The 27,910-nt window shown below is 40.2% G+C and overlaps 1 protein-coding gene across 6 annotated transcripts in view; it reads left to right on the top strand.

Moving 5' to 3' along the window:
• Positions 1-371: 371 nt before the first annotated feature.
• Positions 372-27,910, top strand: part of DYNC2H1 (dynein cytoplasmic 2 heavy chain 1) — a 631,818-nt gene continuing 604,279 nt past the window's right edge. For all 6 annotated transcript variants that reach the window (XM_075592400.1, XM_075592399.1, XM_075592403.1 and 3 more), the window contains exons 1-12: positions 372-684; positions 11,491-11,661; positions 11,790-11,928; positions 12,033-12,151; positions 13,221-13,365; positions 14,527-14,759; positions 16,480-16,614; positions 16,694-16,807; positions 20,323-20,434; positions 23,616-23,740; positions 26,024-26,199; positions 27,353-27,548. In XM_075592400.1, coding sequence (XP_075448515.1) covers positions 505-684; positions 11,491-11,661; positions 11,790-11,928; positions 12,033-12,151; positions 13,221-13,365; positions 14,527-14,759; positions 16,480-16,614; positions 16,694-16,807; positions 20,323-20,434; positions 23,616-23,740; positions 26,024-26,199; positions 27,353-27,548 — 1,845 coding nt within the window. In that variant the 5' untranslated portion in view covers positions 372-504. The remainder of the gene's footprint in view (positions 685-11,490; positions 11,662-11,789; positions 11,929-12,032; positions 12,152-13,220; positions 13,366-14,526; positions 14,760-16,479; positions 16,615-16,693; positions 16,808-20,322; positions 20,435-23,615; positions 23,741-26,023; positions 26,200-27,352; positions 27,549-27,910) is intronic.

Genomic DNA, 27,910 nt, shown 5'->3' with positions numbered 1-27,910 from the left:
GCACTAGTTAAGTTTATACAGTATGCATTACCAAAGCCCTTATATTGTCAGTGACAATTACAGGTATCCCAAAATGTAAAAACTACAATCATGGAGATCTCTCCACCTTCTATGCACATCACATAAAACAGTACAAAGATTACAGTGTTTGGAGCTGAATATCAGGCCTGGAATCATTAACCACCACAAAATACTTCAGTGGCATCTGAACCTCTCAAGTTACAAACAACCCCTTTAAAATGTGACGTTATGTAAAACCCCCTCCCATCTCTTTGATTAAGAGCAATGACGTTTTACTGGCCCATGCAATCTCCACAGCTCTGCGTGCGCGGGCTCCAGCACCTACAGGTGACGCGCGCACGTCTCCGAACGCAGCGGCCATCTTGCCGGAGGCGGTTGCGGTTTTAGCCTGGCGTTGCTATGGTAGCAGGCTCTTCAACAAGCCGGGTTTGAAGTGTCAGGTAGACTCACTCACGGGCTGCGGTGACCAGCGTAGACGAGAAGATGCCGGGCGGCGGGGACGAGAGGAAGCGGTTCCTCTTCACCACCCTACACAACTACTTCGGCCTCCCCTCCGACGAGGCGACTCCCGACTGCAGGGAGGTCAACCAATTCCTGGATGATGGCAACGAGTTCATCCTGTCCGGGCGGAGGTCCGAGGCCGGCGTCGTGTTCTCTAACAAGGTACCTGCAGCGTCCGCAGTGACCATCTGTAGCTGCTTACACAGGGAGGTCGCCATCACTATCACCAGCACAGTGATGCTCACTACTACTTACTACCAGAGAGACCTCAACCCAACGTTGCACGTCAGTGCAGCCTTCCTTTCACAGATGAATAAGTGCACGTGTAGCAAAGCTGTAGGTAGCTGCCTAACTTGTCATGTTGTCAGTTTTTACTCTGTGCCCCAGGACGTGCTTGAAGATGAGCGGTAACTGCCCAATGTGTTTTTTTCCACTAGTCAAATAGTTGAACGTAAATCAATAAATAATAAGCACAGGTCCATGCCCCCACACCTTTCCTCATAAACTGGCTTTTGCTAACGTGACACAGACTTTTAAGTAGCATGAAAAAGAGTCTGACTAAATAAAATAAATAAAAACCTTTTTTTTCTTTTAAGGTAGGATGTGGATTATTGGTCTGTAAATATTAATAGTTTAAAAAAAAAAAAACAATGTTATAGTTGTCCTGGATGCGAATTAAAGAGTAGTGGTACCTTGCGCCCTCCCACCACTCTATTTACTGTGACCCTACGATCCCTGGTTATGGGCTATACGATGTAAAAGCTTCTGTCAGGGTTTGTTTTGGAGAAAGTGAGATCTCTTCTGAGCCTATTTGAATTGTTTTGCTTGTCAAAGTTATAGTGCCAAAAAGTTGTAAAAACCTTCATAAAATCTTTGCATGTATGAAGACACCTAGTTTGTTGTTTGAAATGACTTTGATGTATTGTCATATTGAATATCTGATTGATTGCAGTTTAAATTCTGGAAAAAAAAACAGATTTTTTTTATTTTTTAGTTATAACTAGTATGTATTACTAATTATAAATTACTAGTGTAATATTTATAATAGCCATCCTGTGAAAATAATGCATTTTGCCAACCTATGTAATGAAACATCCGTGCTGCTTGAAATACATCTTGGTTGATATACAGGCATACCCCGGTTTAAGGACACTCACTTTAAGTACACTCGCGAGTAAGTACATATCGCTTAACAGGCAAACAGCAGCTCACGCATGCGCCTGTCGGCACGTCCTGAACAGCAATACCGGCTCCCTACCTGTACCGAAGCTGTGCGCAGGCGGGGAGACTATAGAGCCTGTTACACATGCGTTATTTCCATCAGTTATGCACGTATATGACGATTGCAGTACAGTACATGCATCGATAAGTGGGGAAAAGGTAGTGCTTCACTTTAAGTACATTTTCGCTTTACATACATACAAAATATTGGCAACCTTTTGGAATAACCGTAACGCTGCCGGATTGGCTCATGCATTTCACATGTCCCTCTGACAGTGGAAGGGTTACACTTAATCCCTGAATAACATATTGGTATTTTTTGGGGCCTTTTTCAAAGCTTTCTCAAAAGTCAAAAACTTTAAAAATGCAGCAAATTTGTTTTGCTTATCTCTAGGGTTAACCGTCTAAAATAAATAAAATACTTATATAGAATCTAACGAACAACTGCCTTACATTTTAGACTGCTGTAAATTAGTGAAAAAGAAAACTATTGTCAAACACACAGCTTCATTCTTGGGGCAGATTCATCAATGTGGAGTATTGCACCCTGATCCATGTTAACTGCAATTGACTCACCAGATCGGGTGAGAGATTGGTCCAGCGGCAGGATGAGGGCTCTGGAGGGCCGCCGGACTCTCCAGACGGAGAGTGGAGATCCTTGGAGTCTTGCCTGAAAGATTATTTAGCTCATAAGCGCAAATGTAAAAAATTTTGGTTAAAAAGTTTGTTAGGGGAGCCCTTGCTTCAGCCACAAGTGTAAATGGGTGTGAACAGTGCTTGGGGTGTGGACACAGTAATAAATAGGGAGAGAAAGAACCCGATATAGCACTCAAGTTCACACTCTGGAGGATTGTGATTGAATTAAAACATAATCTTTATTAATAGCAACGTATATAAAATATGGATGATAGAGCAACGTACTGGAGATAGGTTGATCCTAATAATTGATAGCCATATTGGCTCCGGATCAGGCTTAGTTTGTGTATACCAGACAATTTTAATAAAGCGCTGGTACCAGAACAGCACTGAAATCCTGGTGTGGACCTGTGTAATGAGTGAATACTCTGGGTGTGCCCTGGTAGGTCCTGGGGCTACAGGTCACAGGGGTAATGACTGAATAGACCCTGGTGAGACATAGTATATGTGACCAGTGGTAAATGAGATACATATAAAACAAATATAATATGTGTATCAGTGATGTGCAAACAGCTGGCTCTTCAATCAAATGCATATGCCCAAACAGTGTCAGAATGACCTAAGGTAACCCTCTGGGTGCCAATTTGCAGGAGTGTGTTGACCTGCAGTAACCTGTGTGGCTGTGCCAGAGGTGGGTACCCTGATTTAAGGTCGTGGAGCAAGTCTGTGTGATAACGGTGTAGGAGACACTGATGTGGGAGACATATAGTAAAGCGTATAGCAGGAGGCTAGGCTGTTGCACTATCAGGAAGGTAGAGCCTCACTACTGCTGTGAAGGGATCCGAACACAGCAGCGCAGCTCCAGTGTTGCTGCAGGCACAATATTCAGTACTTTATTAACTCAGAGCATAAACCCTGTAATCACTCGAGAACGAGACTAAAAGCGACCGTCGGGGCACTGATACCCTGTATATTTGGGCACGGGCAGACTACCGCATCAACTCGCGGTTCAGTAAATCATGTGGAGGCAGTGACTGATCTGCGCGTGCACGTGGAAGGTAGGAGTCGACGCGCGCGTTTCGCGAGAGGCTTTCTCAAGGCGAATGGTAAGTATCACTAAGGATACCCTGCAGTTAGGCAGGTATATATAGGGCCCCCAGAGATGACGTCATAGGTTAACCCCTGGTATGCCATGATATGCTAGGTTCTGTTACAGGTCACAGTGAGTATACCAATGTATGTGACTGCATATCCAGCATACTGATGTAATAAAGATCTGAGTGTGTTTGTGTGTGATTATTACTTTGTTGTCAGATGCATGCAAAGTGGAGCGGTGATGCACTCCTACTGTGCTTCAAGGGTAGTATGAAAGTGATGCCTAATAAATTATGTTGGTGTATAGTGATAATGTAGGGTCCAGAGAGACCCTAGTAGAGATGGTATTACCACTCTAAGGTGGTGGTTATTACTGTACAGGATTTGGGAGTTACCTGATGCAGACATGGCAATGCTATAGGTAAGTAGGACAATGCAAATGAAGCGGTGAGGGGTAAATAAATAAATGAGTGAATAAAAAGATAGACATGATCCATGATGATGTATGGCTATGAAGGTTGTGTCAAATATCACAGAAATGGGGTATACAAAAATCCCTCGTTCAGGCCTCTGGGTGATAGTGTTCCAAGTTTGTAAATCCATTTGGCTTCCAATTGGAGTAGAACTTTGTCCCAGTCTCCCCTCCTAAGTCCTCGAGTGGGATGATCAATCCCACAGAAGGTGACGGCCCTTAGGTCCCCGCCATGGCACAGATTGACGTGTCTTGACAGGGGTTTGTCAGCCTGGTTTCTCACTGTGCCTATGTGTTCGAGTACCCTTTGTTTGAGACATCTGCTGGTTTTCCCCACATAGACTTTCCCACAGACACATTTGCCTTGGTATATGACACCGGTACTCAGGCAGTTGATAAAACTGCGTATAGGGTACATCTTAGTGTCATTCCAGTTCCCAAATTGTTTGGTGGTGGTCATGTACTGGCATGCCTTGCATCGCTGGCAAGTGTATGATCCCATGGGTTTAGGTGGAAGCCATGTTCTTGGGGTCTCGTCTACAAAGTGGCTATGGACCAGTCGGTCTCGCAAGTTTTTAGCTCGTCTGCTTGTCATGGATGGGTAATCTTTAGTGACTCCTTTCAAGAGGTCATCCGCTCGTAGGATATGCCAATGTTTTGCCAGGATAGCTCTTGCCTGGGACCATTCACGGTTGAAGGTGCCTACAAAGCGGATCACTTTGTCTTGCATGCTAGGTGGTTTATCCATGATGAGGGATTTGCGTGAGGTATACTTGGCTCTCTTATAGGCCTTTTTAATACTCTTCCGGCTGTACCCCCTATCCATAAAGCGTAGTTTCATGTTCTTTGATTGTCGTTCATATTCCTGATCAGTGCTACAGTTCCTTCTGAGTCGGAGGAACTGGCCTGTACCTGAGCCATTAACCTGAGCCCTAGGATGGTGACTGCTGGCTTCTAAGAGGTTATTAGTGGCTGTGGCTTTGCGGTATATTGTGGTATGGAGGAAGCCATCGTTGCCCCTTGAAATCTTTAAATCTAGGAAGCACATAGTGTCCTTATTGTATTCCAGTGTGAGATGGAGATTTACTGTAGCATGTTGGTGTTGAGTGTACTGATAAACTCTTTGAGGGTTCCCTCTGGGCCTCGCCACAGGACAAACACATCGTCGATGTAGCGGACCCAGAGGTCAATGTGCTCAGTGTATGCCTCCAGCTCTTCTATGAACACTACCTGGGATTCCCACCATCCCAGGTAGAGGTTGGCATATGTAGGGGCACATTTGGTGCCCATTGCCGTGCCCCTAAGTTGGTGATATATTTTCCGGTCAAAGAGAAAATAGTTACGTGTCAGTACAAATCTGAGCAGTTCCAGAGTAAAAGTGTTGTGTTTGGTATACCAGCCGCCCCTAGTCTTGAGAAAGTGGGACACTGCCTCGAGGCCATACTCGTGGTCGATGCTGGTGTACAGGCCTTCTACATCTAGGCTGACCATAATGGTGTCTTCACTTATGCAGACGTCGTCAAGTCTCTTAAGGACATCCTTGGTGTCCTTCAGGTAAGATGGTAGGGCCGTGACGAAGGGCCTAAGCACTCTGTCAACATATGAGCTTGCCCGCTCAGTGAGGTTCCCTATTCCCGACACAATAGGTCTGCCAGGAGGGGGGGGGGATCTTGTTTTTATGTAGTTTGGGCAAACTGTAGAAGGTGGCTATTTTTGGTGTTTTGACCCATATGTAGGCTAGTTCGTTTTGGTCAATGACCTTGTCTTCCAGGCCTTTTTGAAGGATGGTGTTCAATTCAGTGTTGAATTTCATAGTGGGGTCTCCTTCAAGTATCTCATAGCACAGAGGGTCTGATAGGAGTCTCAGATTTTCCTTTTTATAGCCATTTTTATTGAGGATCACCAGGTTTCCCCCTTTGTCAGATGGTTTGATGACTATATTGTCATTCGTGGCTAGTTCCTTGAGTGCTTTCCTTTCTTCAGTTGTCAGATTGTTAGGGAGTCTGCTTGGTTTGAGATGTTCCAGGTCTTTGGTGACTAGGTCGACAAATACATCAATATTAGAGAAGTTTTCGCTGAAAGGTATGAACTTGGAGGTGGGCCGTAGATCAGTGAATGGGCCCTCACCTGGGGGTCTATCACTTTCCTCTAGTAGTGATTCTAAGCATTGATGTATCTCCATATCTTGTGTGTCAAGGGGTACAACGTCCATGGAATTGGCTATTCTAATCTCCCTCAGACGAAAGAACTTATGGAGTTTTAGTTTTCTGCCGAAGAGGTTTGTGTCTTTGACCCATTAAAATAGGTCCATGCTTGTAGTCGGTGAATATGACAGGCCTTTGCTGTGTAGCTTAAGATGGTGTTCACTTAAGATCATATCAGACAAATTTACTATCTGTAGTTTGGCACTATCTAGTATCTCGGGGGTTTCCCCCTCTTCTTCTGGTACTGTGACCCTGTCGCTCGGCTCCTTAGCACCCAGACCTTTTCCTCTTCTGGTCTTCCTTTTCCTCTTTGGCCTGATGCCGTTCTGTGTTGATCTAAAAAAGGAACCTGAGGCGGGGGAAGAGTGTGTGACGTAGAGGCAATCTGATTAGTCATACCCTCAGTCAGTAGTGAGTTAGATCTTTCATCCTCACTATCTGATACTTCCCACTCAGTGGATGATGCCTGTTCGGGTGGCTTAGTTTTGGGCTTCTTTTTGGTCAGATTGTAACGGAAGATTTTATTTTCCTGGAAATCCTTCTTGTCCCTAGCGTACTTGATGCGTTTCCGTTCTTTTGCGAACTTATCTAGGTTTGTCTCTAGTTTGCCCTCAAGTTCGCTAAATTTGGGGTTAGGTCTCCAGGAGTCAACCTCCAGTAGTTTCTGCTCGAGTTCGCTTTCTATGGTCTTCAATTTATCTTTTTGGAATTCCAAAAGGAGATTCATAAGCATAATCGAGCATTGTTTTAAAACTAGCTCCCATGATCTGATAAAATCAGCATCCACTATGTTGTGTGCTGGGACAACATTGGCACGTAGGCCTCTGGGGATCAATTCTGCTGCTAGATAATTCTCAAAGCTGAATATTTCCCACCATGCCCTCATACGCTGTCGATAGGTGTTATCCAGTTCTGTGAAGAATTTGGAGATATCTGGTTGTGCGGACGTATTTTCTCCCTCAAACTCGCTAGAAAAGACGTTTTCTGCTTCTTTTTGCCATGCTTGGAAATCAGGTAGACCAGACAGGAATCCTGACATAGTAGGTGAGCGTAGGGCGAGCTAGGGACAGAGTAGGCAAAGAACACCTAAGTATCTGATAAAGTGTGTTAGGGGAGCCCCTGCTTCAGCCACAAGTGTAAATGGGTGTGAACGGTGCTTGGGGTGTGGACACAGTAATAAATAGGGAGAGAAAGAACCCGATATAGCACTCAAGTTCACACTCTGGAGGATTGTGATTGAATTAAAACATAATCTTTATTAATAGCAACGTATATAAAATATGGATGATAGAGCAACGTACTGGAGGTAGGCTGATCCATGTTAACTGCAATTGACTCACCAGATCGGGTGAGAGATTGGTCCAGCGGGAGGATGAGGGCTCTGGAGGGCCGCCGGACTCTCCAGACGGAGAGTGGAGATCCTTGGAGTCTTGCCTGAAAGATTATTTGGCTCATAAGAGCAGATTTAAAAGTTTTTGGTTAAAAAGTTTGTAAGCATTTATGTTTATTATTATTATTACGCTATTATTATTATTAGTTTCGCTCTTGGGATATGTTCTCAATACTGAATGCTTCTTCACCGAAGCACGAGTTGTTCCAACTGATTAGTGTAGGATGTCAAGAGAGAAGCCGAGGTGAATACTAGAGGATGCCAAGGAGTTTAGCTGCATTTAATTTACAATTTAGTGGAGAAAATAGTGATTCAATAGTACATTACCTGGACCTTGAAATTTGTATTGAATTTGAACAAATCTGTACCAAGACCTATTTCAAGGAAACTAATGTGAACTCATATATCCATCCCTCCAGTTGCCATTTTAAACCCTGGATTGAAAATATACCTTTTAACCAATTTGCTTGATTGAAAAGGAATTGCACTCATGAGGGGCAATCTCAAACTCAGGCGTTATTCTTAAAAAAAACAAAAGAACAGGGCGCACAACGCACATAGTGTAATAAAGTAAAAAATGTGACTTTATGATTAAAAGTAAATAGTTCTGCGTACATCAAGTAAGAATAAACAAGCAGTTGGTATATAGGTTTACCACACCAGGAGATAACAATGTGCGATACCCTCGGATGGACCTCAGCATGCAATGGGTCTGTAGTCGTCTCATCTGCCCTTTACAGCGTTCTCCGTCTTGGGGTGGTGGGTGAATAAGTCCCTTGTAGAGAACCCCACAGCACACAGCTCACAGGAGGGTAGGGAAGCTGCAGGAATCAGCGTCCATAGATCAGTACACCGTTTGCCGCCACTCCTCGTCGGGTGCTCGGCGATGACGTCACGAGTCGCTCCTCGACTTCCGCAGTGCTTCTCTTGGAACGCACAGCGTGCGTGTCAATCAGATGGTACTCAGCAGCGGGGAAGGATGTAGCGCTATGAAGGCGGCTTGTTAACAGGCGGCTTGGAAGAGAGGTGTCTATGCTCTTTTTCCCCCTAATCCTGTGTGGTTTAGAGCAGGGGGGCGCAAACTTTTTTCCCTGCGCCCCCCTGCCGGCGGTCCCCTCTCTTCCGCGCCCCCCCTAACCACCAATGACCCGCCCTCCGGCGTCATATGGCAACGTGACGTCACATGACCTCCGCCGCGTTGCCATGGCGACGCAAGAAGGAAGCCGCCGGAGTCACGGGTAAGTATGGTTTACAGAGGCCCTGCAGCTCCCCTGGCACTTAATTTAAGTGCCTTCGGGAAGTGTGCGGGGCCTCAGTAAACCCCGCGCCCCCCACCGGCAGTCTCGCGCCCCCCCTGGGGGTCGCGCCCCACAGTTTGCGCACCGCTGGTTTAGAGCACTGTTAACAAGCCGCCTTCATAGCGCTACATCCTTCCCCGCTGCTGAGTACCATCTGATTGACACGCACGCTGTGCGTTCCAAGAGAAGCACTGCGGAAGTCGAGGAGCGACTCGTGACGTCATCGCCGAGCGCCCGACGAGGAGTGGCGGCAAACGGTGTACTGATCTATGGACGCTGATTCCTGCGGCTTCCCTACCCTCCTGTGAGCTGTGTGCTGTGTGCTGTGGGGTTCTCTACAAGGGACTTATTCACCCACCACCCCAAGACTGAGAACGCTGTAAAGGGCAGATGAGACAACTACAGACCCATTGCATGCTGAGGTCCATCCGAGGGTATCGCACATTGTCATCTCCTGGTGTGGTAAACCTATATACCAACTGCTTGTTTATTCTTACTTGATGTACGCAGAACTATTTACTTTTAATCATAAAGTCACATTTTTTACTTTATTACACTATGTGCGTTGTGCTGTTCTTTTGTTTTTTGTCAATGTTCCTGGGGTGTCGAGTTACCCCCAAGAAAGGCTGCAGACCCACGTTTAGTGTCGGATCTACATTTAAGGTCCACATTATTGTTTCTAAAAATCACGGTGCACTGTTCACTAATTATTTGTTGTTTACTAGTTATTAGCTGCGCACTATCACCTATTTCTATTGTTATTCTTAAAAGAAAGATTTTTGAAGAAAGATTATGACAAAGATCTGTTAGATTGTGGCATGGATTAAGTCAACCTTGCCAAAAGATAAAATCTACTAAAAAATAAAAAGCCCAAGAGACATGATTTTAAAAAGGGAGTGGACATTCAGACAACACATGTTGTGGCAGAAACTACATCTACATTAGATAAGGTCACTTGTGTCAATAAAAACAAGAATGGGAATTCTCCAGTGTCTATTACCCAATTCAATGATCAACATAAGGCTATACAGCAGGCTATTTGTAAACACTGTAAGGTTCTGTCTTTGGATACAGTGTTGGGTGCACATATTTTATCCAAACTAAAAATTGTCTATAAAAAAGCGCCAAATTTAAAAAGATTAATAGCCCCCAGTCAATTACGCTCTGGTTCCAGTCATGAGGGTACTATGAGATCATATCTGGGATTAAAGGGCAATTACAAGTGTAGTAAGTGCAAAGTGTGTCCCAACATGTTAAATAAAAAAGAGGTAGTTTCTTTTGCTTCAAAGCGAAGTTTTAAAATTAACCAATTTATTAATTGTTCCACCACCCATGTGGTTTGTTTGCTTCAATGTAAATGTGGGTTTCAATACATTGGCAAAACCAAAAGAAGTATGAAAATTTTGGTTATGGAACATATGAGAAATATAAAAAATGTGCAAAAATTAATTGATAAGAATATGCCCTTAACCAACCTTTTAAAACATTTTAAAGATTGTCATCAGTGTGACCCTAGTGGAATATCCTTTATGGGCATTGAAGTTATCACTGTAGACAAGCGTTTAGGCAATAGGGAACTTCGTTTAAGTAGAAGGGAACAATACTGGATATATACCATGCAATCCAGCCATCCTCAGGGATTAAATGACTACAGTATATAGAATTGGTTCCCTTCCTTAAAGTATAGAATACTGGTTGTTCATTATATTTTATGGTGATTCATCCCTTTTTAACTTCTATGAGTTTATATTATTGCCTTTTTTTTAAAAAGTCAATATTATTGTATTTTTAAATTCAATTTGATTGATTTATAAAATGACGGCTTTTATTATTAGTATTTTTATTTAGTTGTAGTGTGCATTTTTTGATATTCAGAGTTTGTTGCATGTCATGTGTTTTTAAACTCATTTATGTTGTCTTAAATTGTTTAAAATATTCAGTTGTGGTTAAAAATTGCATTAATTCATTATACAGGACACAGTTAGCCTGATAGTGGTTTAACTCAAATTGATTTTGTGGTCTTGGCTAGTCAAATGGGCAGCCGGGAGATCGGAATGTATGATTGCAGCCCTGTGTTTTCAATTGCCATTCATTTAGGCATTCATTGGCTTCGGTATGCTATTTAACTTCAGGGACAGCGTCATCACGTGACCTCCTGACGAAGCACTACGTGCGAAACGCGTAGAGGTCACGTGAGACTGTTCCCGTGGAGTTTGCAGGCGGAGGCTGTGCAGGGCTCTTCGCATCTTCTTGCCTATTTGGTATGTTCATTGATCGGTTCCGGATCCTTTCTTTGATTATCATAGTGTGATATTGTCCTGTTCCCCTCTCTGCCCTATATTGGTTAAAACTCTGTTTTTAAACCCTTTTTTAACCCTTTTTATTTTGCCATTCTTTGTTATATTGTTTTCCTTTTGTTTTTACATGTATTGGGATAGATTAATAAACGAGTGTATGTCCTTAGCGCGCCTGTCTGTCTATTCTTTTTCTGTCTGTGAGCTCCCTTCAGGAGCTCACTTTTATAGGGGGTGTGTGGAGTCCCTCAGACTGACGGCAGCAAGAGGGACCATAGCTACAGACAGCGTTAGCGCGGAGTGACTATTTTGCTCTACATAAACATGTTCAATTTTAAATGTGTTCTTGTTTCCTTAGGTTGATGCCAATGATACAAAAGATAAAGTGCTTGTTTTCTTTAAAATACGACCGGATGTCATTACTGAAGACAACCTTCATGATAATATTCTGGTGTCATCGATGTTGGATTCGCCCATAAATACACTTTACCAAGCAGTGAGGCAAATCTTTGCACCAATATTATTAAAGGTGAGTCGTTGGAATATTCATAGTATTTGCAATTTTTCCACTTTTTTTTTTTTTAAACTAGCTATATTAGTATAGAGTTGTTGTTTTAGTTACTTAAAGTCTTTCTTTTCTAACATTATTCTTTTTAGGATGAGAAATGGAGTAAGGATTTTGATCCTAAACTGCAAACTCTGCTTCGTGATCTGGAAGCAGGTTTGGGCAGTATTTTAAGGAGAACCGTTTCCAACCGAGGCGGCTCTAAATTTGGAGGAGAAGATGACTTACTAGGTTTGCTGCAAACTGAGATTTATGTTGGTTTTAAGCTAATAGGAATTTGTTGGAAGTAAACATGTTGCAGTTAAAGTGACACCAATTTTCTTTGTGGTTTATAGGTATTTTAACGCCGAGTGATGAATTTCAGTTTTGGGCTGAAATTGCAGAGAGTAAAAGTAAATCGAGTGCCAGGGAGAGAGCAATTAATTTTTCAAGTCTGTTTCAAACAATTGCAAAAGTGAGTGTGTTTCCACTCTCTGGTCTCCCTTTTCCCCATCTACAAATATATATGCATTTGAGATTTTCTCTCTCTTCTTTCTCTTCTCTCTCTGCCCTCTCTTTTCTCTCTTTTCTCTCTTTCTCTTATTTCTTCTCTCTTTCTCTTATTTCTTCTCTCTCTCTTTTCTCTATTTTCTCTCTCCTCTCTTTTCTCTTTTCTCTCTCTCTTTTCTCTCTTTTCTCTCTCTCTCTCTCTCTCTCTCTCTCTCTCTCTCTCTCTCTCTCTCTCTCTCTTTTCTCTCTCTCTCTCTCTCTCTCTCTCTCTCTCTCTTTTCTCTCTCTCTCTTTTCTCTCTCTCTCTTTTCTCTCTCTCTTTTCTCTCGCTCTCTCTCTTTTCTCTCTCTCTCTTTTCTCTCTTTTCTCTCTTTTCTCTCTCTCTTTTCTCTCTCTTTTCTCTCTCTCTTTTCTCTCTCTTTTCTCTCTCTATATCTATATCTATATATATTCTTGTATTCACTTCTGGAAGCATATTCTGCTGTCTATCTTTTTCTGTTTTTTATATTACTGACACTTGTGTGGACGCTTTTTGTGTCATTTGACTATATAAGTTAAAGTATTTCGTTGAAATAAAAAAAAATATATATAATTTCCCCTCTACCTTTTCGGATAAAATGTAAATGGCTAGAGCAGAAAAAATACATTTTATATTGCTTATGAAGCAACATTATTGAATCATTCTTGTTGCCTCAGTGTATGCATGCATGTTACATTAATTATTATCGAGAATGTATTTTTAGAAGTGTCTGTTTTGTCTAGCATTCACATAGGGCTCACATCACACTTTTAAATAAAAAGTGCTGCTTGAGGGTTATCAGACACAAAATACAACTCACAGACAAATCCTATGTTCAACAATTCAACCTGCAGAACCTCCTTTTCAGGTACAAAGCATGGTAATAAATGAAAGATGCAGTGCTTAGTTCATGTTCAGTTGAGGATGCTGATTTTGCTACCAATTCCAATTTCAGACCATATACTGTATGTTTACATTTGCATATTTACTGACATTAATGATGTTTTGTTTCTAGTATTACAGTAGCTTGGATAACCTTCCTTTCGCTGAGGTTGTAGAACTTGTAGAAACGACTCAAGAAGCAGTGGATGATGTGTGGAGACAAACTGACCACGACCCTTATCCTGAACATCGCATGAAGCATTTATTAGATGTCATAGGTATGATTCTAGTTTGAGGTTTTTTTTAAACAACGTAACAAGCTTGTTTTTCTGTTTTTAAAATCACGTACAGACATTTCTCAATCCTAGCTTCAATAGAGTAGACTTGATTCTAGATTGTTACGCCACAGAAACCAGAAATCTTCTCATCAAGCAAAGATATTTGGAAAGATGTGTACCGCCCAGTGATTCTGACCGTGTGATTGTGTTTCCGGGTACCATAGAGATACTGATTTTAGAATGTATTTTTTTGGGGGGTGTATTAAAGCGTTTTCAGGCTGAGCTTCTGCCATTATTTTTAAATGCCAATACTTATGGAATGGGTGTTTTTGTTCAATAGATGTCTCTGTTCACAAGCACAAAAAAATTATTGATTAATTAATTAAAGGGTATAAAAAATGTGTAATTTCTTGATTCATTAAATAAAGAGACATACAATGCGAAAGATTGGAGGCTGTATAGATTTTTATCCCCTTGAGGTCCAATGGCAATATGCACATAGAGGTTGAGTTATTATAATGATTTTAACTTTTGATTAAATACATGTAATATTTTAACATGTATCTCTATGCTTTTTTGGTTATGTGGTGTATTTATTGGTAATGAAAACATTCTGAACTTTGACAGTCTTCTCTGAGCTGGTCGAGTGCCGGCTCCTTTTCCTGTGTTGATTCACAAGCATACTGAGTTCTAGCTGGTGGGTTTGGTGCATCTCTTTTTATTAAGAAACAGCCTCTGAAAGTTGTAAAAGCAGTATTGCAGCCACAATTGTTTGTAAAATGATTAGAACAAAAAAGGCAATGGAAATAAAATAAGACCATTATAAATAAGAAAAAAAGTACCACGTGTAACACTAACAAGACTGATGCCTACTCATCAAGGTGTGTGTTTTTTTTAAATTTATTTATTTTATCTATACGACCCCTATGCAGTGCAAACCAGTACCCCAAAAACTGTACAGTTTGCAGCATTACCTTCTATTCCAGTTCACTGCTAAGTTTTGGGAGCTCTGCAAGACATTGTGAATACTAGCTGTGGTCACATGGTGGACTTCTTAAGCAAACAAAAGTAAAGGATAGGGAAATGCTACTGAAATATACTCCAGTTATTTCTGCCCCTGCAATTCTGAAGCAAATCTAATTGCTTCGATCTCTGTTTTAGGAACCTCTTTGGGTAGGTGTGTTCAGAAAAACCTTGGCAGTGTGAATCTTTGGAAGGACCCTTTCCCCACAGTAAGAGAGAGCCTAAGAGCAGGCATCGCCATATGTGAGCAGTGGACTGCTGCTTGTGAACATCTAACTGGGCAACTTTGGCGTCGTTACACTCCACACCCGTGGAAAAATGAGAAATATTTATCAGATTCGCTTAATAAGCTTGGCAACCGTCTAGAAGAGGTATATATATCTTAGTTTTTCAATGATTGAAATGTTAAATCATAAACTTTGGAAATAAGAGCAGGTGTCTTGAATGAACAAATGTCAATCTGCAATGCATTGTGTTACAGGATGTGTACAGGTTCCAAGCCGTTAAAGTCTCTACTCAAAGTACATGGGGTGTGTGCACATAAATCATCCAACATTATCCCAGACCCAAATTCCTGTGACACAGTTGCTTGCTATGCAGTGTTTCTGTTTTTATAGTTTCCTACAATTAGTGGTGTTTCAGAATCAGAAAGAAAAAGCAGGGAATGAACCCTGAGTAGCTGATGCTACAAACTAGGCAGGCAACTTTTAGTCCATAGAAATCAGAGATATGCACCACAACATCATGGAATAAACCGTTGGATCAATAATGTATCCTCCATAAATGATCGAACTAACTCAGGATGGGGGGCTTTATAGCATGAGCTGGTCGAAGTACAAATGGGCTCATCAGTGAAGTGCCCCTAAGTAAGTCAAAGAACCCAGAAAATGCTAGCCTCACCTACATCCAGTGTCCAACGGAGGATAAATCAGCTGGCAAGTACTTACGATCTGAAGTGTAAACTGCCGGGTGTTGCTGATGAGAAGCGGCGTGGTGCTCCAGGCTGCTGATAGAGGTGGCGTGCTCCTGCCCGTGGTAAGTAAACAGAGTATCAGCTGACGATAAGGGTTTTACTCTGATAAAGTCCTTGCTACAGGACGAAACGCGTCAGAGTGTACTTACACTCTGTGGATGTCTAACATTTGATTTAATAAAGTTTTTTATTTTTACTGCGCTTGGTTGTCTTTTGGAGAGCTGTGACCGCTGAGTTTCCCTTTTCCCTATGTTTCAGAATCACTATTAAATCAAAATACTTTGTTTTTAAACTTTTTTTAGTTTTTGCTACCTTTAAAATAATGAACAAATCTTACTTTGACTTTGTTCACACTGATGTGTTTGTATATAACTTTGGCCAGGATTGTACCACTCCTAAAATAAGAACACCAAACAGATTTTATTAAGATACATGTGTGTTGACAGTGTTCACTACATAGGATTTCAAGTCCATTCCTAGAACAGTTTGCAATATAGTGTTCAGTGCTTCTTGAGACAGGGTAAGAAAGTAACTTGTACAAGATCACAAAGAGATGGCACTAGGATCCAAATACTGTAGGTTTTTACCATTAGAAAAACATCACCATTACCACTAGGGCACTTTTTCTCCAATCTGGAGTGAGAAATGGAAGTGAACCCATTTAATATCACCATTGTGGAATTTTTCTTCATTTTATTTTAAGCATTCAAATCTCAATTAAACCACCAAAATCAGTGATTGTCTTGATCGGAGGGGGCAAACATGTTAACAATTCCTGGTCACTTAATTTTAAATACAAAAGGAGGAACTGACAATTAAATAGGATTAATTATCTTCAAATTCCTTTTCGGTTGCGAACATTTCATGACTCCTACAGTTATATTTACTGCTTATTCCCGCTACCTGGATAAAGCAGAAACTACAAATTCAGTTTTTTATTATTATCACACCGTAGAATAGTGATATCAGCTTGGAAATGACATAGGAAGTCTATTTTACACTCTTTAGAGTTGACAGTTTTTTTTTTAATCCCTCCTTGTATAGTTTATATGCTACAGCTTGTATAAATGAAATGTCAGACACCACTTATGTAAACATTTGCCATTTTATCATTTCAGGTATTGACCATAAGGCTGTTCCACGAAAAACTTGTCTATTTTTTATCCTCTGGTGAAGACCAAGCACTGCGTCATATGAAAGTGTTTGAACCTTTCACTGGTTTGAATCCTGTGCACTACAACCCCTACACGGAGGTAAAACTTTGCTTTGAACATCTGTGTGTCTAATGAGTACTTTCAGCATGAAACTAAACATGATTTTTATGTTTTCCAGCCTTTGTGGAGAGCTGCAGTTTCACAGTACGAGAGAATCATTGAACCAGCTGAGCAAAAAATAGCAAGCAAACTAAAAACCTACTTCTCTGAAATACATGATAGTCCACAACAGGTAGGCTTTTTTGACACGTCAGTAGAATAAATAGTGTTCATTTTTGTTAGTATGTTTATTTAGTGCTTTTGTGAACTTCCATTTTGAAATAGTAATTTTGTTTTTGTGTGTCTAGTGGTATACTGTAGAGACATTTACAATTTGTGATGCTTTTAAATTCTGTAATGTCAAAGTATTATAGTAACTTGTGCTTTAATGAGTCAATCATCATTTTCTGAAATTAAATGCATTACAATAAACATACATATATTATCACATTTATTTTCAGCACTGCGTTGCGTATCTCTACTTATTTATTTACAAATTATGAATTTTACATACATTTTAGAATTAAAATAAAATAAAAATATTCTTGAATTGTTTGATAGTGAAGTATATTTATCAATTCTATAGCGGACAGGTGTTTAATGCATGGATAATATGTGTTTCACAATCCACCACCAATGTTTTATATCAATCCCAACGATAAAAACAATATGTAAATAAGTATTGTCAAACAATAGGAGAGGACAATAGGCAGATGAGAAAAATGGATGTATTGATATTGCCAATTTTGTATCTATGTGGTATAGCTAGTCTTAATCAGCATGCTAGGATCTGGACCTAAACACAAACTCAATTTAGATAAACAAATGTCAGCCACATTAAATTTAAAAGTTCTTTTACATAGTTCACTCTCTGGCTTACCCAAAACTGCACTAGGAAATAACCACTGCTTTTATAATAAATGTAAACCATGCAATAGAAAATACTAAAATTGAGTAAATATGACTGGTTATTTTTTGTTGTTTTTTTTGCCCTTAACAACCCAGTGTTTTAAAATGGCGAAGCTGAATTCCCATGTCAAATATTGATACCAAATCACTTACCACAGATAAGAGACATGGGGGGGGCGAGTTTAAGATTTGGCTAAAGTCCATGTACAGTACTGTAGTTGTTTTGGGAGTAAATGGCCGTTTTGCCACTTCTAAAAATGACACTACAATTTAGAATAGGCCACAAATAGGTACAAAAGACAGTTTGCGTGGGGATTGTTAATATAACGATTTGACGGGCGTGTGCGTATCTATTTGTAATTTATTTAAATGAGCTCAACATGGGTGTACACACGTTAAATCACACCTGTTTGTTTTATCTTCCAATTTAAAGTTGGAATCTACACCATAAGAACCCAGCATTTGCAACATACAGGGAAAGAATGTATAGGGTTTGAGTTAATGTATTTTACATGGGTGATGATGTACCAGCCAACACCTCACATCATGGAACTGTTGGAGATTATACAGGCTGATGTAGATCTTAAAATACACATTAGAATAGCTATACCCTCAAATTGGCAAGTGCTGATGCAATTAACGCCCAAATTACACAGATGTAATTATTGTGGATTGCGAAAGACATTAAAATTAAGCATAGCTAATAGGGCTAATCTGAGACCTCAGTATTATATTTTAAGACCATCTGCTGATTACTCTGTGTCTAACTCTAAATCAGTGCTAAGTGAAGGTGAAAAAACGGCGCTAACTCTATTAGTGTTTCACTAAAAACTATACAGTGAGTGGTTTTAGCAAAATCTATTTGATTTTACAATAATAAAGACGTGCTCAAATAACGTGCAAATGATATTTAAAAGGTTCAAACCCCCTGCTCAAACCCAGCTGGTAGGGACTGGTTTCGCTAGTCCCGCAAATCGTCACTTTCGTTGTATTCCAGGGGGAGCATGGAGGGAAATAGAACAAAAAAGACAAAAAACAATCTAAGTGTAGACAGTTTTTAGATAGTGTAAAATTAAATGTCTTGTCTTGGCTCGTATGTTGTGCCTACTTACAAGATGTAAGTTGTATTCAAGCGGTTTAGACACACAATGGTCTCTGCTAAGGTAGTTGTTCTCCACTCTATGAAGCGGTCTCCAGTTGTCAGCTCAGCAACCAAGTGTATGTGAAGAAAAATGATACCATAGTGCAGACCAATATAATGATAAAACTAAACTTTATAAATTTAAAAATGAACACTTACAATAAAAATGAATATATTAAGCATTGTTCACAATCTTAGTGATCAGGGAGAGAAGAGTGTGTTAACTTCAGGCTCACCCGCCTCTTCCGATGGGACTTGTTGTAATCAGCCTCTCTCTGCGACGCTGTGTCTCCGGTGGTGGACTGTGTGACCCAGGCTGTATCTTCCCGTGGGCTGTTGGACTCCCCTTCAGCTATTGTACATCAGTACTGCGCTTGGAGCTGCCTTTCGGGTGGATGATCTCGCCTCTCTCACCGCCGGTACGTCACTTCCGCTTTGTCCCGTCACGTCACTTCCGGGCGCGGCTTGTTGAATTTCTGAATGGCGATCACGCCTCTCTCCTCTCCCCTCCCGTGATCGCCATTCAGAAATTCAACAAGCCGCGCCCGGAAGTGACGTGACGGGACAAAGCGGAAGTGACGTACCGGCGGTGAGAGAGGCGAGATCATCCACCCGAAAGGCAGCTCCAAGCGCAGTACTGATGTACAATAGCTGAAGGGGAGTCCAACAGCCCACGGGAAGATACAGCCTGGGTCACACAGTCCACCACCGGAGACACAGCGTCGCAGAGAGAGGCTGATTACAACAAGTCCCATCGGAAGAGGCGGGTGAGCCTGAAGTTAACACACTCTTCTCTCCCTGATCACTAAGATTGTGAACAATGCTTAATATATCCATTTTTATTGTAAGTGTTCATTTTTAAATTTATAAAGTTTAGTTTTATCATTATATTGGTCTGCACTATGGTATCATTTTTCTTCACATACACTTGGTTGCTGAGCTGACAACTGGAGACCGCTTCATAGAGTGGAGAACAACTACCTTAGCAGAGACCATTGTGTGTCTAAACCGCTTGAATACAACTTACATCTTGTAAGTAGGCACAACATACGAGCCAGGACAAGACATTTAATTTTATACTATCTAAAAACTGTCTACACTTAGATTGTTTTTTGTCTTTTTTGTTCTATTTCCCTCCATGCTCCCCCTGGAATACAACGAAAGTAACTCTAAATCAGCACATAATTCATGAAATTGCATCAGCTTAGCGCTAATATTTTTATGCCAATACTATTTTTGCTATTATGTCAAAACTTTCTTTTAAATACTCAAAATTGCTCCATCAACATTCTACTATTAAACTATTTAAATTAATACAGCATATATGACCCCTAAATTAAGTTACAAAATTGAATGTTTATCTCAGAAATGGCTAAAATGCAACCAAGAAAATGTCAAACTACCCCTGCTGAAACAATTAATGTGTACAAACAAATCGGCTTATTAACTTGCCCGGCTTAGCAAGGCTATTACCATATATTTTATGTTGTTGCTTTTGCAGCCTGGAAACTTCAGTAAATAGACCATGCAGTGTCTTTGTAGGTTTTTTTGCGTCTTGGGGGATATAAAAGACTTAACAACCTTATATTGGGGACACCTGCATATCCTGCTGTCTCTCTTTTGTGTGTATATGTATATGTGTATGTATTTTCTTTAAGCTCCTGCAAGCTTTTCAAAAATACAAAGAGCTGGTGAAGCGGCCAAGTGTCAAAAAACAGCTGATTCTAGAAAGGGAAACTCTGCTTGCAAGACTTGTGGACTGTACCAAAGGTAATCTATGTCAATCCTGTTTTATTCTAATTACAATTCTGATTTGTGCTCACATTTGTGATGTATTGGTCCAATTTAAATTGGTCTGTGACCACACAGTAATATTTAATCATGTCAGCGTTTGAAAGAAAATTCCAATTCCAGCAAAGGACCACATTTAATGTATGGCATTGATATGTTTCATAATACAGTATATTCAAACTAGACTAACTCCTTTTAAATATTACATACATACATGGCTTGACAAAGACACTCGCCCCCTCACCTGGGGCGAGTGCATTTTACCCGCTGGCGAGACTTACAGACGGCATTATGCAGCATCTCTTGGCAATCTCCTTTTTCTCCCCCTTCAACTCTCGGAATTCTCCTGCAGCTTCTATGAAAGGGCCACGCGGCGTCAAACTTGGCAACTTGACGCCGTGTCCCATTGTCATGGCAACGTGGCGTCTTTTGACGCCATGCGGCCTTTTTCAATGAAGTTGTAGGAGAATGACGGGAGTTGAAGAGAGAGACGCAGGAGAATGCTGGGAGACGCTGCACTACGCCGCCGGTAAAATGAGGGGGATTAGAGAGGGGCGGTGGCGAGTGACTTTGTATAGTTTGTCGAATATGAATGTATATGTGTAAGATGATGTATGGATATATGTATCTCTCTCTCTATATATATTTATCTATATCTCAACCCCGTTATAACGCTGTGCTTGGGGTCCAAATAATCGAATCGCGATATAAGCGGATCGTGTTAGAAATAATGCACAATTGTATGCATTATACAATAAAGAATTTAAGACTCCAATAATTGTGTTGTAAAGTATTCATAAATATGAAAATTGGGAGCAAAACTTGCATCACATTATAAGCGGATTCGCGTTGTAACGGATCGCGTAATAAGGTTGAGATATATATTAGTAAATGTTTATTATGACAATGTTTGTTGCAATGCAACCTGAAGTTTTGAATGTATTTTATTGACTTTTATATCTGTATTTTCTGTCCTTTTTTTTAATATTGTTCTTTTGTAGCCCAGGCATTATCACTTTATAATTCATGTAGAGCAGACAAGATTGACATTCATCTCCCTGTTCACAAGCCTGTTTTAACTAAATACAAAAAGACCAGTTCCACGTAAATTTTGTCTTTTTTTTTTTAATTGTTAAATTTCTTATTTTTTTTAAACCTTTTACTACTACAGCTCAACCCCGTTATAGCGCGATCCACTACAACGCGAATTCGCTTATAACGCGGTCTGAGCATGGCTCCCGAATTGAAAGCCTACGTTTTGCCGCTTTACCTGCATCTCAAATCCGCCATTTTGCCGCCTTACGCTCTCCTCTTCCAGCTGTCCTGTCCACGTGCTCATCTCTCTCCTCTTCCTGCTGTCCACGAGCTCATCTCGTGTTAAAATTTCACCGGCATCAGCTCTCGAGCCTCCTCATTACAGATTTCATTCTCCTCCATTTTGCCGCCTAAGGCCGGGGCCATAGACGGTTCAGCAGAGCGGAGGCGCGCTGGCGCTGAGGCTCGCCTGCTGAAGTCAGCGCTATTCCAGCGTGCGCGAAGAGAGCCGGGGGGGAGGTGGTTGGAGGCGACGCACTGACGTCAACGTCACGGCGCCGTGACGTTGACGCTGCTTCACGCTGATTGGATGCTGAAAAACAACTTGGCTGTCGGCTGAAAATTCCAAATCCTCAGCACGCCTGCGGACGCTCGCGTGAGCCCCCTCTCAAGGCATCCTCATTGAGGATGCAGGGGCTCAGCGCGGAGCGTCCGCACGGCTCAACGCTGCTTGTCCTCTTCCTGCTGTCCACGTGCTCATATCTCTTTGCTCATCTCTCTGCCCGTCGCGTGCCATGGTTTTTTAAAAATTTTTTTCAAACATTCAATTCAATGCTTTATTGACTATAGACACACAATTAAACATTAATACATTTTGTACAAAACACATGCAGGGATTGAACTCGGGACCTTCTTATACCAATGCCTTGCCTCTTGCCTCTACACCATAGGCTTGGTGTAACAAGACATAACCTATAAATATATTTATCCTCTACAACGCATCGCCACAGGGTACATGTCAATGTTAAATCTTCAGTCTACTTCTAGATGTCTATGACATCACACAGCTTCTGTGGTGTATAGGTAGAACTCCTAACCAACATATGAAGGGGTCCTGGGTTCAATTCCTGTGTGATATAGTATATTATAATTATTATTTTAATTATATTGTATAATTTATAAATATATAACTATTTATTATTCTTTATTAAGTAATAATTATTTATTAATTAATAATGATGTATTAATAATAATTTTTTATTAATAATTCCTTATTACTAATTCATTATTAATAATTCTTTATGATTAATTATGTATTAATAAGTATGATTATTACTTATTATTAACAATTAATTAACTAATAATTATTACTAATTAATACTTAATACTAATTATTAATACTTAATTATTAATAAAACATATTAATACTTAATAATTATTAATAATTAGTAAGTATTAATTGTTAATTAAGTATCAATAATTATTATTACTAATTAGGTATTAATAATTATTAAGTATTTATGAGTAATACTTATTAATTAGTAAAAATTATCAGAGAGAGATGAGATGAGTAGAGCAGAGAGATATGAGCACGAGGACAGCAGGAAGAGGAGAGCACGGGTAAGGCGGCAAAATGGAGGAGAATGAAATCTGTAATGAGGAGGCTTGAGAGCTGATGCCGGTGAAATTTTAACGTGACCCTGGTTGTAACGCGGTCTTGGGGTTGTGGACCCCAAGGACCGCGTTATAACAGGGTTTAGCTGTATTAATTTGCCGAAATAGGCCAGTACTATTAAATGACCCAATGTATATTGTTCATTAAACTTAATTTTATATTCAGGGAGACTCATAAGAGCAGTTTTAAGAATGAATGAAAAAGTATATTTCACTTCCACTCCTTTTTAGAGAATGAGAAGATACTCAAACTCTACAACAAGCTTGTAACCCATATGGGGACATTTCTGGTGCAATCACTTAAAACATTGTTCTTTTCCACTTGGAAGTGCTGGTCCATAGGAGCCTTTGTGATCAAATACCAGGGAAAGTGCCACATGTGGTGTTTCAGATGTCCTTTCTCATTGATAACTGGCCATTTTTAACTATGTTATGAAATTATTTCATACAGATTTTCGCTCAGACTTTGAAAGTCGCTGCCAAGGGTCTCCTGGGGATTCCTCTGGTCCGCTCACAGGCAGGAACCTTCCAGAGGTTGTGAATAACATTGTCTGGGTACGCCAACTGCAACTAAAGGTAATGGTTTTCATGATAATTCTTGTAGTTTTCCCTGATACTATAGGGAAAACGTGATGCATACTGCACCACTGCTGGATATTTAGGTTCACAAATCATGCTAAGCACCTGTATGTTCTCTTTAGCACCCTCACTATCCTAATAGAATACCCCATTGGATACCCTGTTTACAAGGAAGATTTAAACGCTGTCAAATAGTTAACCTTTTTAGTGCTCTATGGACATACAAAGTAAATCATGAGAGCCTCCACCAAGGAAGGGCAGATGATAATAAATAACTCAGATCAATAAAAGTACAAATGTAACCCTTTTAATGCCCTAACCCCCACACTCCTTGCCCCGATAAGGCGCCCCCCCCCCCATCCTTACATCAGCGTCAAATGACTCTGCGGGGTCATGTCATGCCACGTGACCCGTGGCATCATTTGACATCATATGGACGCCGCGTTGCCATGGTGACGCGTCACACAGCCGACTGAAACAAGGTAAGTGAAGTGTTGAGGGCACCTCATGTGATTAAATTAAATGCCTTGGGGAAGAGCGTGGGGCCTCTGCAACCGCCTGCAACCCCCAGAAGAATCTCCCGCCCCCTCTGACAAATATACCAATTCTGTATTTAAAGGGTGTAATTCATAACAGATAGGTACACTCAATTAATTAATTGCTTGTATGAAAACTTGATAGTGTGTATAATACACACTTAAACCCACTGCATAAATATGAAGTGCAGATACGAGTCTAAGTCCTGTTTTATATTTTCCACGATGTGTAAGAAAGTTAATTTGGAGGAAGATGCAAGAAACCCGTCAAAGATGGTGACCAACCTCCTGGTTCCTTGTGAGTCTAATGGTGCTGGTTGCAATCTCTACACCGTAGACACTAATCAATTGACAGTACCTTGCCTCGCATCCAGCGTGTGTGGTAAAGGTTTGCTGTCACAGGTTTCAAGCAGAAATGTCTTGAATACTGTATGAGAACCTCGTCTGGCACATCCAGGTATAGTAGCTTGGAGATTACAAGGGACACAGGACTCCAAAATCGCCCAACATGTTTTGTCGCGTCTCTGACGACTTCCTCAGGGGTATAAACAGCCATGAATGGTGAGAGTATTTAAACCCCAGCTGTTGCCGGGATAACCACTAAACAAGCTGCTTAGTTAAAGCAACAGTGTTCCAAAATTGACAAGTGTGGGGAAAAAAGAGCGTAAATACATTCAATGTCAAACCATTATACTGTACAGATGCTTTAAAAACAGTTATGCTATTGTGTGCAATAAAAAACCATTCAAGATTTTTAATACAAATAAGATAATATATGCTAATTAAAAACACATGGTAAATATGGGTTGTATTAGAAGATGAGAAAATGCTAAATGTAGTTTCAGACTTTAAGGTATGACCTACAGTTTAGGGCTACTTGCTGAAAAAGCAGTAATAGAAGAGGGGAGATTTAAAGCAACAGTTCAAGCAATATCCTACATTTGTGTTTTACATTTTTTTTTTTTTTTTTAAATCAGATTTGTTCTATGCAAAAATACTTGTAGCATTTAAAAAAAAAAAAAAAAAGTTTAAAAGACATTTTTTTATGTTTCTAATGTAGGAAGCATTTCCAAAGTGACAGCCCCTTCCCCTTCTGATAGGCTCTGGCTCTTGAGCCCGCCCTCTAGCAGTTAACCAATTGTATCTAATAACTGCCTAGTGCCCTAGTCAATCATATTCCAGGAATTACATTGCCCAAAATGCTGTGCAAAAACTGAATTAAATAGCCCAGGGCAAGCGATTGATTACAGGATAACAGATCGATCTGCAGCTTAGCTAATCACTTGTTAGTGTGCAGATTTTTTTGATGCAAATATTGAATGGGAAAAAAATATATATTTAAAAAATAAAATAACGGCAGCTTGAACTGCAGCTTTAAGTTCTATCGGTATAGAATTTCCTGTGAAAACCGAAGGGGTGTGGTGTATTGGTTCACAAAGACAGATACTCTATAGAGGACAAAGAACGAGCCCCAGAACAGAGCTTTGTGTGACCCATGTGTTGTTGAAATCCAACGGGGCTGGTGGGAAGGAGCAAAGGCAATCCTGAGAAATTAATACGCAAGGAAAAATACATTAAAAGCCAGTTGCTGAGGCAGCATAATGGTCGACCATGTATAATAACAATAGAGCACTGTTCCCATATCATTGCTGCATTTAACTAGGGCATATTCTGTGGACAGAGTACAGTACTTTCTAGGACAAGTTGTAGAATGCAAAAGTTACATACAAGGTTTATGTTTAAGGTTGAGGACACCGTCAAGATAGCAGAAGCTCTTCTCTCAGACTTGTCTGGATTTCAGTCTTTTCATCAAAGTGTAGAACAGCTCCTGGAACATTTCAAAGTGTATGAGCAAGAACAATTTGATGAATGGTCAAGAGAAATTCAGTCTGGACTCTCTGATCCTAAATCTGGATTTTGGTAAGTAAAAATGTAAAAGAACTGCAAGAGCAGGATAGTTTTATAATTAATATGATTCATTTCCCGAAATCACTAGTAACTGAGTTGCAAACAGGAAATCAACAATATTTAAGTAAACCATATTTAACGAAAAAAGTTTTGCTCACATGATCCTTTGAAAAAAAGAATGATAATGAAAATGTAAGCAACACTTGATTTGGTGAAGAATTTGAAGTGAAATATTTGTTTGTCTGATCTGACTTTTTTTATTTATTATTGCATCTGGACTTCTCTCTGGTTATAATTCTGGTACTTTTCCACCATTGAATACTCAATGCAAATGTGAAAGTGACATGACATAACCTGACTATATAAGATTAAAAAATACAAAAAAACGTTGAATATTCGAATAATACATCAAACCTACTGCAATTATAATATAAACATTGTTCCCGGATTTATTCCACATTTATAGCGGGTATATAATAATGGAAACGAACACTTAATAATAAACGTAACGTAATATAATAAACGTAACGTAATTAAATGTCAAGAAAGCTTTAGCAGCGTAATAAATATTCAACTTCAATTTCTTAATGGATTTGAGTCCTGTTAACATATTTTCATGTTTTATTACTGTGGTACTGACCACGTGAGTTGAGTTAAGGCCAATTTTCGTGTATATACATACTGTATATTAGTTTTGGAGGGTAGTAATTGTGTTCTTGATTCATCACGTTGTTATTGTTTGAATATGATATAGGCCTGTATTATAGTAAGCGCGCACGTCAATGAGAAATACCTGTCTCCCAATGACCGTGTATCTAGTGCATTGGCGCAGCAGCTGTGTGGAAAGATAAAGACATTTGTATTTTTGGGCGGCTGCCGTGCTACATGACACTGTGAGCCAATCACGGTGAGGCAGGAAAAAACCTACACTTGTGACGTCATGGCCACGCCTTCAAGCACGCGCGTCATTGTTTGGCCTATGTACACAAAACGCTTGCGGCACGTGCTCGTGCAACGTCATGCACGCGCGTAAGCGCATACTATAATACAGACCTTAGTTGTAGCCCCCAAAGCTCTTTTCTTGTACCAAAAGCAATTTTATGTAACCTCCAATACAAAGAATATCTTTTTACGGTTTTTCTTGCCTTTTTTTTTTTTTGTGCAGCATACAACCTAACAGTAATGTTATGGAGTTGGACCACTTCAACGGAGCATTAAAAATACACTATTCTGACCGCCTTGTAACTCTGCTGAGAGAAGTCCGTCAACTCTCTGCACTTGGACTAGTTATTCCTGCTAAAATTCAACACGCTGCAAATACAGCACAGAACTTCTATAAGCAAGCGGTTATTCTTAAGCAGGTTTGAGGTCTAACTCTGCATTAAAATGGTGGATTTTTTAAGCCCCATACTATACTTGACAGTATGGGTCTTCAACTGGTTAGCAAATTGAAACCCTTCTGTTATTCTTGCAGACTGAACAATTCATTTATTAACATCTCGTAGGAATAGTCATGTGTAAATGGGAGTTTGTAATTATATGAGCATCTTGTAATACTTTTGCCAAAAAAGAATGGTTAACATTTAAATGACATGACATTTCATACCACATACCAACCAGAGACGTTTTATTGCTTATTTATACCGTTTCATAATGGTGTGGACACGGTTCATACTTGTTTTGCTACTTTGTGGCATACAAATGAAGAATGCATCCCAAATCA

This window comes from Ascaphus truei, chromosome 3 (assembly GCF_040206685.1).
Source record: "Ascaphus truei isolate aAscTru1 chromosome 3, aAscTru1.hap1, whole genome shotgun sequence".
NCBI lineage: Eukaryota > Metazoa > Chordata > Amphibia > Anura > Ascaphidae > Ascaphus > Ascaphus truei.
Note: the sequence above shows the minus strand (reverse complement) of the source record. Positions and strands in the feature narration are given on the sequence as shown.